At 36.4% G+C, this 18,677-nt stretch overlaps 1 protein-coding gene across 1 annotated transcript; it reads left to right on the top strand.

The window, feature by feature from the left end:
• Nucleotides 1-8,131: 8,131 nt before the first annotated feature.
• Nucleotides 8,132-17,304, top strand: LOC103151768 (scavenger receptor class B member 1-like). Its single transcript, XM_016681722.1, has 8 exons — nucleotides 8,132-8,368; nucleotides 12,282-12,442; nucleotides 14,080-14,221; nucleotides 14,315-14,518; nucleotides 15,281-15,376; nucleotides 15,927-16,042; nucleotides 16,127-16,293; nucleotides 17,009-17,304. Exons 1-8 carry the CDS (start codon nucleotides 8,249-8,251, stop codon nucleotides 17,302-17,304), a joined length of 1,302 nt encoding a protein of 433 aa, XP_016537208.1. The 5' UTR covers nucleotides 8,132-8,248.
• The last annotated feature ends 1,373 nt before the right edge of the window (nucleotides 17,305-18,677 follow it).

The following is an 18,677-nucleotide window of genomic DNA, read 5'->3' as shown; positions in this document are numbered from 1 at the left end:
ATGCAATAAGGTTTCTGGACATGTTTCCTCCGAGATTCTATATTAACATTACAGCATCACCCAGTTGCTGCAGCTCTTTGAGCTCCAAATGCATGATGTGAGCGACTCGTTACACCGCATCCCAAACTGGACCGAATACAGTCAACTCATTTTCATGCACAAGAAACCAGTTTGAGATTATTTTTGGTGCACTTTTTGGTGCATTTCTTTAAAATCATAATTTTGAGGGAATTAATTCACCTTTAGAAGATGGTACAAGGTGGATACAGTCAGCATCAATATTCCAGAAGGCTGCGACGTTTAACAGATTTTCATCTTTGTCCAAAGTGTGCGTAGAAAATAGCCCCTCTAGTTTCCTCTTCAAAGTTCAAATTCTTGACTGTTCAGAGATGTAACTTCATCTTGAACCAGTCTACCTATTGTCCTCTGACCTCTAACGTCAACCAGGCAATGAAACTTTTATTTTAGCATGACAATGTTTGAGAGTCAGATCTAATTGCTTATTTAACTTTTTTTTTTTCTCTGAGAGTGTTTCTGTAAACCTGAAAATTGTGTGTGAACGTCATCATAGAGCAGCAGTTCCTGAAATTCTCAGACCAGACAGTCTGGCAGTAAGATCCCACATAGTAAATAACAGGAGCCATCATTATTTTGAGGTAATTAATTTTAGCTCAAAGAGAGGTAGATCGTGAAGCATCCCGGGGACTCCCGCCGAGAATCAGCGCCTACAGCGCCCTCTCCTGTACAGGTGTAGAGTTGCTACAGTACAGAGACTCAGCAACTTTCTGAGAAGAGGAAAAAGACAATTTCTATGACTTTGTTGAATGATTCATGCATCAGGAAGTGGGAGACTGCCTGTTTAAAGTACCTTTAAAAATTATTCACCCCCTTGGATGTTTCACTCTTTTTTATTGCTTTTACAAATCAGTTATGTGAAACGTGTTTTTTTTACGTTATTAATATGCGATAACAAATACACTATTACTTTAGTAGCAGTAGTAGGAATGATTGTTACTCATTTTGTTTCAAGCATTTTAAATCTTAACTTCATTTGTTTTGTAAATACGCTGAAATTTTTTATGCTAACTTTCAGTTTTCTTGCACCAGCCCATGCCTGTCATGCACCCATCAACAGTTTTCCAATGATATAATAAAAGTAGCACCAGACATTATGTTTCATTTTGTGAAGAAAACAGATTCTTTAGTTTAAAACAGTGAGTGAACTCTGCCCCCTGGTGGACACATTACATCAGTACAGCTAATCTCAACCGTGTGCGCGTTAATCTCTGAAATAAAGCTTTAATTCCTTTCTATATTCACAGGATGCAAGAAATTTTTACCTAAATTGTTACTGCAGAAGAGCCAACATGTCTCAAATGTCTCCTAATGCACCTTGTGATATTCTTGCTGCGGCGATTCCACCTTCTCCTCACAGATGAACAAGTTGTGTGGAATGCCACACAAACTGATTTTAGTGTACAAACCGTATATATGTCTGTCCTTGCCTGCCTTAAAATAAAAACATTGCTTGAGAAGAAGAAGCATCAGTTTCTGTTTGATTTGTTTGTAGCTGTAACAAAACAAACAAACAAACAAACAAAAATCTGCAGGTGGTTTCACTAAATCATGACTATAACAGTTTTTAAGACCATAATGTGGCTGATTCCATTGGCATTAAAAAAGAGGAACTCCAGTCCCGTGATGAAGTGAAGATGACTGACCAACGTGTTCAGCAGAAACAGCTGAGCTTTAAGCTGAGGTTGAGGTTTATCTTTTATGCTGACTCAGTTTGTTTACATCCACGCCTGGTACAAACAGGAGCATCACAGTAAATTAACATCAAAGGTTTTATTCCAGTAGCTCAATTTAAAAAGAGAAACTCATAATACATACATTACTACACACAGTGATCATTTTAAGATTATTTTATTGTTTTTAATTAGGAAAATTATGACTTGCAGTCAGGACTGGATTTAGAAGAATAAGAGCCAATGGCCTGGAGCCAGTTTTGGTGCCCTAACTGTTTCAAAAAGTGAAAACTTTTTTAAACAGTTTTCACTTTTTGTGCGTTGAATTTCCCTGTTTCCTGCTGCAGGTGGTGCAATGCATTGTTGGATATCTTGCTGGCAGTGCCACATTAATTCAAATGAACTAAACAGATTTTAAAAATATTTTTACATCAACTATGTGAAATGAAAACAAGTTAAAGCCATTTAATTTATTTGATTAAAGTCAATATGGTAACTTCACAATACATTCAAAAGTTCCTTAGACTGAAAAGAGTGATAGAGTGTAAGCACACCTTTTCATGTTTTTTCAATTAAATATAATGTTAGACTTTACAGTGAATTTAATCAGACATTAACCAGCAGTAATTGGTCTTTTGGAGGAAACCTTTGGAGACTGTTTTTCTTCTTTTTTGGAGACTTCCTTATTTCTCCAAATGATATATCAGCAGTTAGGAAGGAAAGTGTGTGAGGGAAAAGTCTCAAGTTCCATTTTTGAACACGCATGAATACAATTACTCCTTTTGACAGCTGAATTCATTTGAGGACAGATTTCACAGAGCAGTCAGATGAGCAGCTGTGGTGGCTGTGTGGTCTGAGAGATTATGCCCTCCCCCTTTTTTTAATGTATGTTATTTGATCATGTGAACAATAACAAAGAGAGAGTCTCTTCATTCAGTTTCATCGAAACCAGGACTAAAGAAATTATGGCAGTGAATGTCAAATACTTCCAGTTCTTTAAAAACAATAATTTTATTTTCTGGGGCTAAAGAGTCTGTCATGTTTCCTTTTTATAAAAATGTTTTTTTACAGGAAATATGATTACCAAGCTCTTATCTTTGAATAGTGTAACAAACAAAACTTGGAATTAAATGAAATCAGGCGACCCACAAGTTTTTCTGCTGCAACACAAACACACCACCTAAGAGGCATTACATGCACAGATGCAATGATTTTACATAAAGTACAAATATTTAGCTGATGCCGCACAGATCTAAGGTCCTGCTTGTACCTTAGTTGAATAAACTATGAATATATAATTCAATAAGACCTTTGAGGCTTACTTTTACAAACCACAACAGGTACAACATTAGCCACCTAGCGCGTCATAACATAGCAGCAACCAATCAACACTTCACTAGTGCAGTACTGGTTAGTACACATATCCTTCAAATTTTGGTGAAAATTTTGCCTGGTTTGAAAGTTTTTCTCACTTCCTCCGCTGACATTGCTAAAACTACGTACAGAATATTAAAACTGCACATCTTTCACAACGTCGCCTTCTGTTCGCCGACTGGCCCGGTTGAAATTCTACTGGAGGAATCGAGTTCAACTGGACAAAGCCCAGATGAAGCAGTGAAGGGAGATCATAATGAAGTGGAATTATGTGAGAATTCAATGGCCAGGCTAGTGTGGGCAGAACTTGGCAGAAGTTGCAGATCCTCCTTTAATGCTGCTGACTCACCTGGACTGGTTAACTTCATCCTTGTTGGATGGAAACCCACTTCCCAACTATGCCAGTTTCAGGACATGTTTTCTCTATTAGATTATGACCGTCCTCACCATTCTATGGCTTGTCCTAATGGCATGAGTATTCTAGTGTACCCCTCTCCAGATTTACTGTATCTGTTTTGGTCATTATGCCCTCTCATATTTCAGATGTTCTCTGCAGGATGCAGGCTTTTACAGTGTGTAACGGTCATTATGCTGTTTGGTTCCTAGAGATGAGTAGGTATCACCACAAGGGGGCGCTTATTCCCCTTTTTTGTTGTACTATTATACAGAAGAAGAACTAGTCTTCCATTTTGTTGTAGAAGAGAACGAGAGAACATAGGTGATGATGAGGTGCAGAGCGGTAAACTAACGTTACTTTTCTCATGTATTAAAATATAATGTTTAGTACCGTGGAGATCTGGCTTTACGTGGACGAAGTTAAATAAATTGAAAGTGTGGAATACTTCAAAAATGCGTCCTGCTGTTTTGGGTTAGAGTGGCTAACCACCGCTGCTAACTCCTCCAACCTGTCGCCGCACCGTCACAAGTGAGATGTGATAAAAAAAAAAGTAAAAAAAAAAAAAGTCCACAAAAGCCTACTGGAACAGCTGAACATTGTATGGGGTTAATCAGAGATGCTTTAAATCAACGCTGACTCCAACTTAGCACTTTTGAATTTTGCTGATAATTGTGAATACACCCCAGTTACCTGGAAAACCAGGTTGTTTGAGGTTTTATCTTCAATTTTCCCCTATTAAAAATGCTTATTTTGCTTTTTAGTTGTGTTGAACTGATCATAAGTTTCCTTAAACGTGATAAAAATTCTGAAGCGATAATTCTAATTTTTTACATTAGAAGCACAAAGCATTTTACAGTTGTGTGCAAATTTGTAATAACAGGTTGGGTAACACTTTATTTGAAGGGGGTTGAATAAGACTGACATGACACTGTCATAAACATGACATAACACCTGTCATGAACATGAATAAGCCTTCATGAATATTTATGACTGTTGTCATAAAGCGTCATCCGGTAAATTATGACACTTTTAATACAAAGTTGACATTATTCAAAATGTCTTTGTTATGACAACTTGACATTAACCAGGAAATCATTACTGTTTAAACTTTACCTTTAATAACATAAAGTTACCTAATTTTTAAAGTGCAATCAGTAATACTTTTATAACAAATTTATAGCAGTAACGATTTCTTGGTTAATGTCAAGTTGTCATAACAAAGACATTTTGAATAATGTCAACTTTGTATTAAAAGTGTCATAATTTACCGAATGACGTTTTATGACAACAGTCATAAATATTCATGAAGGCTTATTCATGTTCATGACAGGTGTTATGTCATGTTTATGACAGTGTCATGTCAGTCTTATTCACCCCCCTTCAAATAAAGTGTTACCACAGGTTGTAATAACTGGAAAACAACAAAATAGAGACAGTTCAATGGAGCTATTCCAAATCCATGTAAAAGGACAACTGCATGTGATGAGATGATGTGACAAAATGTCCAATGAGTAAAACACATGTTACGTTGTTGCGTCCACAGTTGGCTCCACCAAATTAGGATCAGCATATGCTTTGTCAAAAAAGCTTTGTGGAAAGCTGTAGCTTGTTTTTGAAAGGAAAAAGGAAGTGCTCAAGAGTGGCAAGATATAAGTGAACAGCAATTTTCAACTACACTATCAAAGTTAAAGGAGATGTGGTTAACTTCCTCTGACGTAGTTCCAGAACCATTGGGCGATGGATCTGCCATCTGAGAGATTGGACAAAACAGGAAGCTGGCCCTCTTCCTTGAAAACAGATTGTTCAATCATAGTTGTTTCTGAGAATCAGCAGGCGACCCAAGCTTTGAACGTTTTACATTCCATTTGGACATGCTGAGCAAATACATTACGAAAAAAAGGTCTTCAGGATAAGAATTAACAGAAGAAAACAGCTTTGGTTTGATACGTTCCTTATCTGAATTCAGCACCAACATGTTGGCATTCTCTTGGGCTCAGGACCTGAAATAACTAACGTTCATTTTATGCTTGGATTGAACTTATTTTGAACTGCAAAAAAATAATGGATGATTGTAAACAGTCGGTGTGAATAAAATTTGCTCACTCAACTTGAGTCAGATTAGCCTTGTGGCTTCAACTCAATTAAAGTGTCAAATTCAAAAATATGTAATACTTCTTTAGCATTTATATTAAACTAAAAATGATTAGTTAAAAGAAACTTATAAAAGTTTTCTGTTAACTTCTTAAAGGTTAACAGAAACTTAAGTTTTTACATTACTACATCAAGTTTACCTAATATAAAATTTTACATTTTTATAATGTAAATGTTCAATTTTTACTCTGGTTTTTAATTTTTAATTATTATTATTATTATTTTTTTTTACTTTTAAATTGTCTTTTTTTTCATTATAAATTATGTTAGTGACACAAAATTCTATGGACATTATTTTATTCAAGTCAGGAAAATTGTTACAAATTTCCACCTAAAAACAAATAGAACAATTCATTAAAAAATGCATGCTTTCAAATATTCAATTTTTCTGAGGAAAATTAATAATAATAATAATTTAATAAAAAGGCATTTTTTTTTTTTGACTTTTTAATTCTTCAAGGAAAAAAAAATCTTACATTTTACAAAACCTGTTATCAACATTATTATCTCTTCAAACATTGTTTAAACAAGGTTTACATCGAAAGAAAAATAGGCCGGTCTGATCTATACCAACCTAAGTGTTGATGTTTAGCTTAGCTCAGCAACAAACCAGATTACAATCTGCTAAGATTATGATTCCCACTTAAGCAAGTAAATGCTTTATATATTTGTAGAGTACCTTGAACGGATAGTAGATATCAGTTTGTAACAAGTTAATGATCTGTGACAGCACCAGGACAAAGCAGCAGCAGAACTTCAGCCTGCAGGGGAATGGAAGAACCTTCATCTAATGGACAGAGAGTGAGCTGAAATGGAAACAGACAAACTTTAAATGTCATGTAAATCTACTCAAATGGGTGATGGCTGGGGGCAAAAACTTCAACTTGATACTATCAACTCCATCAATAAATCTCTTTGATATTCAGACAGGTCTTTTGGACTTATTGACATTTTTGTGGCTGTAACCCACAAACTGCAACTCAGACGTCATTCCTTCTGCAGTTTTTCAAGTGATCTTCAGTTTGACTGGAGCCGTGATATTTGTGGGTTATATGTGGTTAACTGCTGACTGTCTCAAAGCGGTGGCGCTACAACATGAAATGACGCATCCTCTTTCAAAGAACCTTGAACTTCTCTGTTGGGATTTTGGGTCGCAGGAGAATCAAAATTGTTTTAGAAAAATTGTGCATTTGTTGCCGTGTGCATCAGAAACATGATCGTTTTATGAGTGCGTAGTTCCAAAGAGCCCATAGGCAGAGACTTTAGTCAACGCAATCCTAAGCAATTATTCACTTTAAAATAAATTATAATCACACTTATTCTGTCCGCTTAACCTGTTGATATTGCAACCTTATCTTAAATATGCAGGATGCTTCTTTAGACACTAATCTACCAGTTAAACCACCTTTAAAGGAAAATGTTCAGAGTCCAGACGATAAAATAGAGATGTGCAAACCCATATGAAATTATTATGATGATTGAATGCATCAACAGTTTATTGCTTATCTACCACTTTGCCCTGAACTGTCACTTTGCAACCACAGTCACCCAATTCAATGCAAAGTATGAGGGACTGCATGGCATTGCAGTTGTTAGCAATACTGCCTTGCATGAAGCTTGCAGTTTCTCCCTGTGCATGTAAAACTAGTCGACTTTGCAAGGACAACTGGGCATTGACATATTACTCAGAAGTCTATTTCCTGTGGATTGTTTGTCATGCAGAAATGGTAGAAATGTCCTCTAACAAGTGATCCACTCTCATGTTTACGATCACAGGTAGGGGACGTTTTACGGAATATTTCGGCAGAGTTCAGGGACGTTGAGCTCTAGTGTTTTTGAAAATGATAAATCCCACTGACAGGCTAGAAAAATCCAGTTAAAGATTGCTGAGTGGGGTAAATTCCTGCCTGTTGTTTTGCATTGATAGTGGAATCAAAGTTCCTGAGTCATATTATATGACTCAGAATATATACCCAGAACTCCTGGGTTGAAAATACATGCTGACGGCTACTTTACCTTTTTAATTGCAACAAACAGGAATAGATACATAGGATTAAAAGCAACTTTACAGAAACCCCCACTGCTGTGCTATGTCTGAGTATTTGCAATCTACTTTATCTGCCCTTGTGTTTGACTGATTCACTTTTCTAAGCTTGTTTGTGTACTCAAGTTATCTCCTGTCTCCTTGGGTCTATTCCACTGGCTAACTTGTGTCTCAAAGTTCATCTGACAAACAAACAGACACACAGCAGCATCAACTCTATCACTGCTAGGTAAACCTCCCAAACAAAGTTGCCTAAAACAGACACTGACAGCTACAGCAGTCATCTGACTAAAATGTGACTTGGATGAATTTGCATGGATTTTGTAATGAAGATGGGGTGAGGATGTGGGGTGGGGCCGCGGAGGGTCCGCTGAGTATAAAACAAGCTCAACAGCCCAACAGCAGTTTCCTTCGACTTCACTGTTGTTCATGTTTGGAGCTTAAGACAAAACACTCTCAATTTATTTCCTTCCAGAGAGTCTTGCCTTATTGCACTTATTTTCTCACACACTGCTGATTATTGATGCCAAAACAATGGCCATCGATAAATCTAAAGTAGCCATTGGATTTATAGGTGCAGGTGCTCTGTCTCTCATGTTTGGAATAATTTCTGCAATTATTGGGCCAACAGTTATGAAGAACCAAGTAGTGAAGGTAAGCTAAGTTCTATACCGACTCATGGGTGATTCCTTTTTTTGCGGCAACATTTCGGCTTCAGGATTTAAAAAATAAAAATAAAAAAGTATTAATGTTTTAAGTTTTAAATATTGTGTTACAACACTGACATGTTTAACAATAAGAAATTAATAATGGGCAAGCTCAGGACTGGATAAATTAATAACTACAGGTGTTTTTTTCACCATTGTCTCTGAATGTGTTCCATCCTGTTATGAACATTTACATATAGACCACAAATAGTTAAACATTTAAATTTTGAAAAATAACAACTTTTTCTTAAAAAGAGTGTGTCCCTTTTACTATATAATATGTTTTATTCTTGAAATTGTAACACATCATGTAGTTACAAATCATTTGTGTCTGTATTGTAAACTGTTTTTTTTTTTACTCATTATTACTGACAGCATTGAAAATATTGTTAATTTTAAAAACTTATATCAATATGTGCATTTACTGGTCTTCAATTCCCAACATGGCACAGAAAAATTCACAGTATTTAATGTTTCTGTAACAATATTTAATAAAAACATGTGTGGAATGGAACATAACATACTGGATTGTCCCATAACAAGGTGGAAAAATCAATGTCTTCAATTCTAAAATCTGACGATTTTCATCATTGGTTGCAGAATTGCCTCTTTCAAGTCAAAGTATAGGCATAGTATTTGTCCTGGGGCTTTTTGGGAAAAACAGGTGACATCCCTGTAGTGGATTTTCCCATGACAGGTACTCATTGTTCCCCTCACAGGAGTCAATGGGGGTACCTAGTGAAATGAAAACCGACAAATGGCAAAGACATCTGTTAATACCTCAGACTACTTTGCAACTCTATTCCATCGTCTGACATTTTTTATTTTACTTAAAATGAATCACTTTTCACCCTAATTTCCACCCTGTTAGGTTCATGAACCTAACAGGGTGGAACAACATTAGATTAGTTTTCTTTTCTCTTTTTTCTTTCCTTTGGTTTGTTATTTTGTTTGTATTTCCTTTTAACTCATGTAAAGCACTTCGAATTGCCTTGTTGCTGAAAATGTGCTGTATAAATAAAATTACCATACCTTACCTTACCTTGCTAGAAGTTTGTTGATGGCCTGCTAACATTGTGTGGACACAGTTAAGCCTGTTGCAATAATGAATCAATGAATCATATGATAAATTAAGATGAGCTTAATGATTTCCATTCTAATAAATAATATTTTTTGAAGGGCACTTTTGTTTACAGAGACATTCATTGTATTAGTTTAGCTTGTGTGTACTGTGGACTTTGAGAAGGTGAACTTGCATTATTATGCCATTATCAATATATTTCTTGAAAATGGTCTCAAAACAACAATATTACTGTTTATTTTTGCCAATAATTACTGGCAAAAATATATCTTCCAGAAAATTTTGCTATTGTGACAGATCTTGCAAAAGCCTATTTAATCTAATTTATCTTAGGTAAATTCAAACTTGTGTGTGCGCATGTGTATAAAATATCTATAACTATATCTAACTTCTTCATTCCAAAAAATAGTTCAAACATATTATATAAAGAACAAAGTGAGTTTTACTGAAATTTTAATACTGAAAGTTTTGTACCTTGCATTAAGCAAACACCCACAGCTCTATTTGGAAGAGTAGCTAGCAGGAACTACGCTTCCCAGAATCCTCGGCTGCTGAAGTAGAGGTGTCACCATTAGACTATAAACACTGGGACGTGGTCTCAGATGGGAGTCGTTAATCAAAAAGGTGAATGAGCGAGCCGGTGAAACATCAGGGGGTTTTTTTTATACCAGAAACGAAGCTGTTCGTCTCATGTTGAGACACCGTAAGGTCGTTTACAGGCAGCTAACTTCGTGTCGTGGCACAGCTAAACAGCTTGCAGACAAAGAAAGCTACTTTTGTGCCGTAAACACTACCAGTGGTGCCCTGTCAAGCTGTCAGTGTCAGGATGGCTGTTAATAAATCCAAAGTCTCAGCCGGATTCATAGTAGTAGGTGTCCTGACTGCGTTTTTCGGTATCGTTCTCGTTTTTGTGGGGCCAGTAATCATCGATGACCAAGTAGTAAAGGTAAGAAGCGTCTTACATTGATGTTTAGCATATTTACAGCCGGTATTTCTGTTTGCTGATGGACTTGAAGTCAAAGTTTGAGTTTCAAAGGACTTCAGAAGAGCGCGCGCGCAACCTCTACATGATAACATGCGCACACAGGACTTTTATCAGCTTAGATAAAGAAATAAAGTAAAGCAGAAATATGAAGCTGTGTTCAGGGTGAAAACTATGGAGTTTTTTTTTTTATTTTTATTTTGCTTGTTTAACTATAATAACTTTTTAATGTGAGCTTTAATTAAGCTATTGAATGGTTAATAACACTGACTGTGTGTAAGTAAAAAAAACCAAGACAAAAAAAAAAACGATTTCGTAAGGGGATAAAATGTGATCTGTTTTAGATCATCAGGCCATCTGTCAAGATCTCCTTGTTACAAAACTGAGCTTTGTGAGGCCACATGAGGCAGCTTTAGATTGAGTTTATTCACAAAGTTCACTTTCAAGACAGCTTCAGAAAATTTCAATTAAAACTATCTTAAATACAGTAGTATATTTTTGTTAAATTTGTACAAATGTAAATGCTTTAAATTATGGTCTGGCCATGTTTCTAGTTAAAACATAGTTGACGGTGAAGCCATATTTGAAATTTGTCTACAAGCAAAAACACTTTGTTGCAAAACTGTTGTAACAAAAAGGTATGTAGCAACAAAAGGAGTGAGTGGCACTGTAAGTGAAAAAAAAAAGATTTTTCTAAAGATGACTGGCCAATATTGGACATTTTCCACCATCATTTATTAATTTAAAAAATAAATGGATTTGGAAATATACATTTTTTGTAACTTATTTCTAATATCAAAACATAATTGGAACACATACCAACTGGACAATAAAAAAAATTATGATTATACATGAGTATATTGTCAGGGTATTTATTCACAATGCTTGTCAGCCAAAGCATGCATAGTTTATTGGACAAAATGCCTAGAGTTTTGGACATTAGAATACAAGGAAACTTTGTCACGTTTTATGGAGAACGTTTATTTTAAAATAAATAAACACTTTAAGTCAGATAAGGATTAGAAATACCGTAATTTACATTAGATGCTAAGTACATGCAAAAATAATTACTAATTTGGAGCGGTCTGAGGAGGAAGAAGTTTCACGTTCTTAACATTTGAAACACAGACAAAAGAGGGAAAACATGAAGATTTAAGCTGCAAAATTGCTTTCATAGTTAAAATCCGAAGCAAGTACAGTCAGTTTAAAACAAAAACAAACAAAAAAATCAGGTTAACTTAAGTAACTAAACTTGGGTACATGTATGTCTACATGTTGTTGAGTATCTTATTACTGTACATTTAATCTGTTAAAGTTATTCAGAAGAAAACGTGTTGCAGTTCAGCCTTCAACCCTCAGGCAGAATTAGAGGAAGTTGTTTTGAATCCACCAGAAAATGAGGAAATCACAAGATTATCCCTATGTATTTGTCAAATGTATCTTGATTGTTTTTTCCCCTCTAAGGTTTGTGCATTTACACATTTAATGAGTAGATTTTCCCTCCTGGCAGTTACCAATCAGAGCCAATCATGGGAACAATGCCCTTTTCATCTTAGGTCAACTGATTGAATGTTGTAGACATTTTAAGAGAGACACTATAAATACATAGTTAACTATATTTTGGTTTTATTTGCTGTAATAATAATAATAATCAAAACTTACATTAAAGAAACAGTTTGTGTGTTTTTTTGTGATTAATCAAAAAAGTAAAATTTTTAATGATTTGCAGCAATTGTGTTAAAATACATTTTCTATCCATAATGACACCTTCTCCCTCTCTCTCTTTTGTCATGTCAGAACACCATCATTGATCCAAAGAATGACCTCTCCTACACCATGTGGAAGGACCTCCCTGTGCCCTTCTTCATGTCCGTCTACTTTTTTCATGTCCTCAACCCTGAGGAGATCCTGAAGGGAGAAAAGCCTATGGTGGAGCAGAGAGGACCGTATGTGTACAGGTACAGAACTGCTGCACCTCCAGGCCTGCAGCTTTGCCCCCCATTAGTTCTACATGTTGCATGCATGGAATTCAACTTGCTTTTTAATGCAGGACCGAGCATGAGAACTGCTGTTCCTTGGGAGTACACTGCAAAAACACAAAATCTTACCAAGTATTTTTGGTCTAGTCCACTTGAAATAAGACAAAACTAATTTACAAGTAACTTTTCAGCAAGATGTAAGAGCTTGGCAATAATTCCTTAATATTGATAAAAAAGTACTATTTCCAGTGGCATATTATTTTACTTATAACAACATATTTTTCCTGTTATAAATTAAAGTAATCTGCCAGTGGAATCAGTTTTCATCAAAATTAAATAATTACTGACTTGCTTAAAAGTTACTTGTATATCAATTTCATTTTAGGTGTATTGATATTTGCATCAGAAACTAGACCAAAATACTTGGTAAGATTTTGGGTTTTTGCAGTGTATGTTTTTATCTTTTTTATGTTTTTATGTTTTTTATGTTCCCTTCTGAAGCTGCTGTCCCGCGACCCGATCCCGGATAAGCGGCAGAAAATGGATGGATGGATGTTTTTTTGTTTTTTTTTTCCAAAATCTCTTTCTCTTTCTTACCGTTTATTCAATGTCACATGCTGTTTTTATTTTGTTTTTTAATTATGTAATGCATCTTGAAATGCATATGCAAATGCATATTTCAGCAGCATATTGCTACTGAAATATGCTATGCAAATAAAATTTGATTGATTGATTGATAAACACTTTAATTGAAATAATCCACTGAGATTTATGTTAGATTTCTTTGGGCTTTGTGGAGAGAGAATTTTTGCATTTGATTATGTTTGGATACTTTCAGACATTTTGAGTTTGAAAAAAAAAAAACACTTCTTTGAAACGAAAGTAGCTTGTGTGTCCTAGATTTTTGCTGACTTCCTGAGTGAGTGACTTCCTGTCATGCATTGATGGGATGATATTTGACAGCGATACACGTTTTTTTTTAATTTTTTTTTTTATTAATTTCCAAGTGATTTTATCTAAAACTGATCACAAAAAGCTGTGAAGTCATTTAAAAAGGAAGCAGTTACATTCACACATCTCCAGGTTGATTTGGTTGACCAAATAAAATGAAGAATTTAGGAAAACAGCTTTTTTGTATTTACTCAGATAATCATTGTTTGAAGATGTCAATTTAATTTTTTATGTGGGTTTTTAATTAACCACTGAAAACAGGGATTGGGAACACAACTCAATCAGAATACATTGATTAGGCACTCTGTAGTTAAAGTAAATAGTCATCAAACTCCTGATTGGTTTACTCAAGACCTTGAAACGTCTGGCTGCTTTTAAATAACAAAACCTGTCCTTTGGTGGCTGTTTGATTGGCTCATTGTCAGAAATCATGTGTAAGTCTTGAAATTCTGCTCAAGATAATACTCATTGCAATTACTTTAAACCATTACAGGAAAACTGTTTATCAACCACCATGGGTGACCATGCTAGCTAGCCTTATCAGCCATGACAGGTTCTGGGGACATGGACATGACTGACAGCACTAAAACCCCCCTGACAGAGGAGCTCAGTTTTTTCACAGATTTGCCAGTTAGATCTCTTCCTGTGTTGTTCTTACGTTCCAGAAAGCAGTGTAGGAAGGAAAACATCACGTTTCACCCCAACAGCACCGTGTCCTACAGAGAGTACCGCAGATACTTCTTTGAGCCCTCCATGTCCGTTGGGAACGAGTCTGACATCATCACCATTCCCAACATGTTGGTGCTGGTATGAGAGCGTGCTCCAAAGTCTTTTCATATTTCCCTTAATATTTCCCCCACATTCAGAGCTTTGTGTTTTGACTCCAACCCTTGCTTGCAGGGTGCAGCGGTGATGCTGGAGGACCTGCCCTATGCCTTACGGCTGTTGATCAGCGCCACCTTCATGATGTTCAAGGAAGGTCCCTTCCTGACCAAGACAGTGGAAGAGTTGATGTGGGGCTATGACAGCAAACTGGTCGAGTTCCTCAACAAGTACCTCCCTGGCATGCTGCCATCCACAGGAAAGTTTGGCCTCTTTGCAGAGGTGAGTATTTGTTTTCTTTTCCTTTCATTTTTCTACACATTCTGTTGTGCTGCAGAGAACTTTATCTCTGTTTAAACAGGCAGAAACTTTAAAGATCTATTTTTCCCTAAAACACTACTACCACACTCTTTCTGACTTGTACATACTGTATTTTATAAAGTGCATTGTTCTTCTTGGCAATTGGTGGCTTTCTCTTTGAATCCCAGCCATGTTGTCGTTGCTTCAGGGTTTCTTTTTCTTCTTGTTTTTGCTCTTATATAATCAGGACACTAGAAGACTTGAGCCTTGCGTTACCCCATCAGGAGGTTGGACAAGGTTACACACTTTGGCTTTTGCAAAGTGTGTTTGCAAAAGTGTGTGCAAACACACAACTTTTCATGCGATAATTGACTCAAATGGAATTGTTCATCCCTGGTGCACTGAAAAATGATGCTATCACACATTACTCAGTGTTTGTAGCAGATTTGTAACAAGGAAGACTTAATCTCACCCCTACAACCTGGCCTTTTGGTAAAAGGATAATGGCTTCACAGCAGATGTGGTACTGAAGCAAAATAAATAAATAAATAAATAAATCAAAGGGAAATGTATAAAGTAATAAAGTGGCTTTTATTTTAAATGCTAAAGTTTAGGACTCTTTTTTCCCCCACTAATGCTACTAACATTTTGACTGTAAGTTTTTCAATGATTACATCTCGATTCTCTTTGCACCGCTTGTTTTCTAGTTCTGACTTTGTTTTTATTATTATTATTTTTTATCAGTTTAATAACTCCAATACTGGTCTATTCACCATCCACACCGGGAGAGATAACATCAAAAACGTCCACAAAGTCGACTCCTGGAATGGCCTCACTGAGGTAAAGACAAAAATAATACCACTTTCACATCAGCTCTGTTAAGTCTGGTTTAATCAAACTACAGGTTATTTGTCTCAAAAGTCCAGTTGAAGTGAACTCTGGTGCAGTTTGAATGCTTTTGTGAACTAGACCAGCGCAGGGCATTCTGGGTAAATACAACCAGACCTTGTGTAGCGCTAGCTGGAGAAATGGCTCATGGTCTTTTGCTGAAAACAAAATAGAAATCCTCCAACTGCTAAAATATGACGCTGCTCCATTTTTGTTCACATTTTGGGAAGAAAAAAGTTGCACCCAGTGTCAAATTTGGAGGTTTTTGTTCCGTTTCCTTCAGTGTTCTTGTTGCAGCGCCACCACAGGCGAAGGGGGGAACAGGTTTTTCAAACAGTTTGGTTTGTTTGACACAGTGCAGTGTGAAAAAGAATCGCAGCAGCTGAAAATGTAACAAATGTTTCAGCTTTAGACCCTGATCTAGCACTCTAAGTCACCCTTTTAACTTTTTTTAATGACTGGATGCTTTTCCTACCTGATTGGATCCCCTTTGCCTTAACAGCTGAGCTACTGGAGGACACCTCAGTGTAACATGATCAATGGAACAGCCGGGCAGCTGTGGCCTCCTTTTATGACAAAAGAGACCACTCTACCTTTCTACAGTCCAGATGCCTGCAGGTAGGAATATTTCCCCACATCCTCCGTGAAACTTCTTCTTATTTCCTGTATAATTTCCTGTATTTAATTTCACTGTTATTTTAGGTCTTTGGAGCTCGTGTATCAGCGATCAGGCGTGATGAACGGCATCCCTCTGTATCGATTCGTTGCTCCCAAGACCATGTTTGCGAATGGGACGGATTATCCTCCAAATGAAGGCTTCTGCCCCTGCAGGCAGTCTGGGCTGCTCAACGTCAGTAGCTGCCGCTACAGTAAGTACAGGCAGATCATACCATTACAAAGGTCACTGATTTACCTTTAACATTCCTGATCTCTGTGCCTTCTCAGCTTCATTTTTTTTTCTTTGTAAGCAGTAGTAAGCCTAATTTTATTTTGTTGTTGTTTTTTTTTAATTACAGCAGCATAGTGAAGGCTAGTGATTAATAACTTTATACCTCCAGGCTGATTTACATGGGGGCGGGGGGGAAGTAATTCTTACTTAATGCCTCATGTTGAAGGGTTTTTTATCCATTTCTATGTTTTGGTTACTTGTTTCTTGTGTAAATGTTTTCTTTTGTTGATGTTTTTTTACTTCTTTGAATAGAACTGTGTGTACGGTGTTCCGTCCTGTGAATTGTATAGTTAAGTGTTTTGTTTTTTGTGCTCACTTGTCTTAGGACAAAGGGTGAAATGTAGCTATTGTGCTAATTCCTGCATATTTACGCTGCCATACATTGAGGTAATGTTGACTAATGCACACTGTCCTAATCGAATAAACTGAATTAAATTAAACTTCCCCTTTGAGTTCTAAGTAGATTCCTCCTTTTGACATTAAAACATTTTTTGAGCTGAAATTCTTATTTGCTCTCACATTTGGTTTGGGTTTCTGCACATTGCTCTTGCAGAAGAAGCATATTTGCTGCAGATTTATGTTGTGGCATTGTGGTTTAGAGAAATAACTGCACCATTGTTTTTGTCCATTTTTAGACTCTCCGGTCTTCATCTCTCATCCTCACTTCTTTAATGCTGATCCTGTGCTGCTGGACTACGTGCTGGGTCTTCACCCCACCGAGGAGGAGCACGGCCTTTTCATTGACATTCACCCTGTGAGTGCCCACTTACACCCACACTTAAAAGCCGCCACTTTTAAGAAACCCATCAAGACTGTACCAAAACGGTTAAAATTGCAGAAGAAGAGAGGCTGGGGGATCCTTTTTTATTATTATTATTATTATTATTATTATGTGGTTCTAAGCATTTTAAGATATTTGAGCAGGAAATGAATTGTGGTGGGAAAATTATTTTAAGTTAACATCTGCTGATCATGTTATATTAAATGCTTGTGAATGCTCACCAAAAGAACCTGTTTGGGCTACACGCACATGGTTGGAAGTTGTTTTCCTACATCTGCATAACCAGACCGTTTCCTGAGTTTTGAATCCCTTATCCTGGGTATTAAACTCATGTGTTGACTCTGCTTGGTAGAGCTTTTCTTTCAGAACTTCTCCAACATTGATTGTCTTCTCCATTATTGTGCACAAGCTCTCTGGATTGTGCACAATAAACATATAAACCTGACTGAGTGATTTTATCTAACAGTGCTTGTAAATCATTTTTTTCCACAATATAAATACATCCTCAGAAGGATTTGAGTCAAAACTTTTCAGATGTGCCTGGATTTCTACTTGGCTACTGAGGAGTACAGAGCAGCAAAGGACTCACAAATACCTCATCACAGATGGCTCCACTTCTCCTTGGAGCTTGAATAAAATGAACAATGAAACATTTGGAGAACATGCTTTTTTATGACGACATCAAAAATGTTTGGAAAAACAAATATTTTTCTATATTTAAAAGTGATAATACTGTATGTCGGGTCATAGCTGAAAAACAATTTGAAACCCAAACCTATACCAGAAGAGGAGTGAAAGGTGTCATTAAACTGGTATCAGGTTCTGAGTCTGTTGGTACCATGCCAGGGATCAATAAATCAATAAAAATATGACTCAGGGTGCATTCACACTCTAGAACTCTTGTTTGTTTGCCTAGAAAGTACAGTTTGTTTGTGAAGGTGTGAACATGTAATAAAACTCAAAAAAGCAAACTCTAGTCTGTCTACAAACCTCAGTCTGGGTTTGGTTGAAGTGAACTCTGGTGCAGTTTGAATACATATAGGAAAGCAAAGAGGACCAGAGACTGCTTTAAAAGCAGCAAGTGGACTACAGCCCATGGGCATTCTGGGTAAATAAAACCAAGACAAATGTGTGAGTCCAGCCCTGGCAGGGGAAATGAGGAAAAAAAGATAAATCCTACAGCTGCTAAAATCTATCACCATTTTATTTTTGTTTGCATTTCATGAATAAGGAAGTTGTTCTCAGTATCTTCTTCAGGTCTCAGTTTTTGTGTCGTTTCCTTCAGTGGTTCTTGGTGCAGTGCACCACAGGAGAGGGTGGGAACAGGCTTTTTAAAGGGTTTTTACGGTGGCCGACAGGTGCAAATGTGCAGCAACAGAGAAAACATGCAAACAAACAAAAAAGATTAAATGAAATGCAGCAAACATAAAAATAGACGCAAACAAAAAGCAAATAAAATGCAGCAAACAAAATGAGACGCAAACAAAAAAGAATACAACCACAAATGAAATGCAGCAAACAAA

The sequence above is a fragment of the Poecilia formosa genome, unplaced genomic scaffold (genome assembly GCF_000485575.1).
Source record: "Poecilia formosa unplaced genomic scaffold, Poecilia_formosa-5.1.2 Scaffold291, whole genome shotgun sequence".
Lineage (NCBI taxonomy): Eukaryota > Metazoa > Chordata > Actinopteri > Cyprinodontiformes > Poeciliidae > Poecilia > Poecilia formosa.
Note: the sequence above shows the minus strand (reverse complement) of the source record. Positions and strands in the feature narration are given on the sequence as shown.

Bases quoted from the DNA above. Each gene is read 5' to 3' on its own strand.
- LOC103151768 (XM_016681722.1), top strand. From the start codon at position 8,249: ATGGCCATCGATAAATCTAAAGTAGCCATTGGATTTATAGGTGCAGGT. The intron at 15,377-15,926 runs GTAAAGACAAAA...TTGCCTTAACAG, and splicing joins CCTGGAATGGCCTCACTGAG to CTGAGCTACTGGAGGACACC. The intron at 16,294-17,008 runs GTAAGTACAGGC...GTCCATTTTTAG, and splicing joins CGTCAGTAGCTGCCGCTACA to ACTCTCCGGTCTTCATCTCT.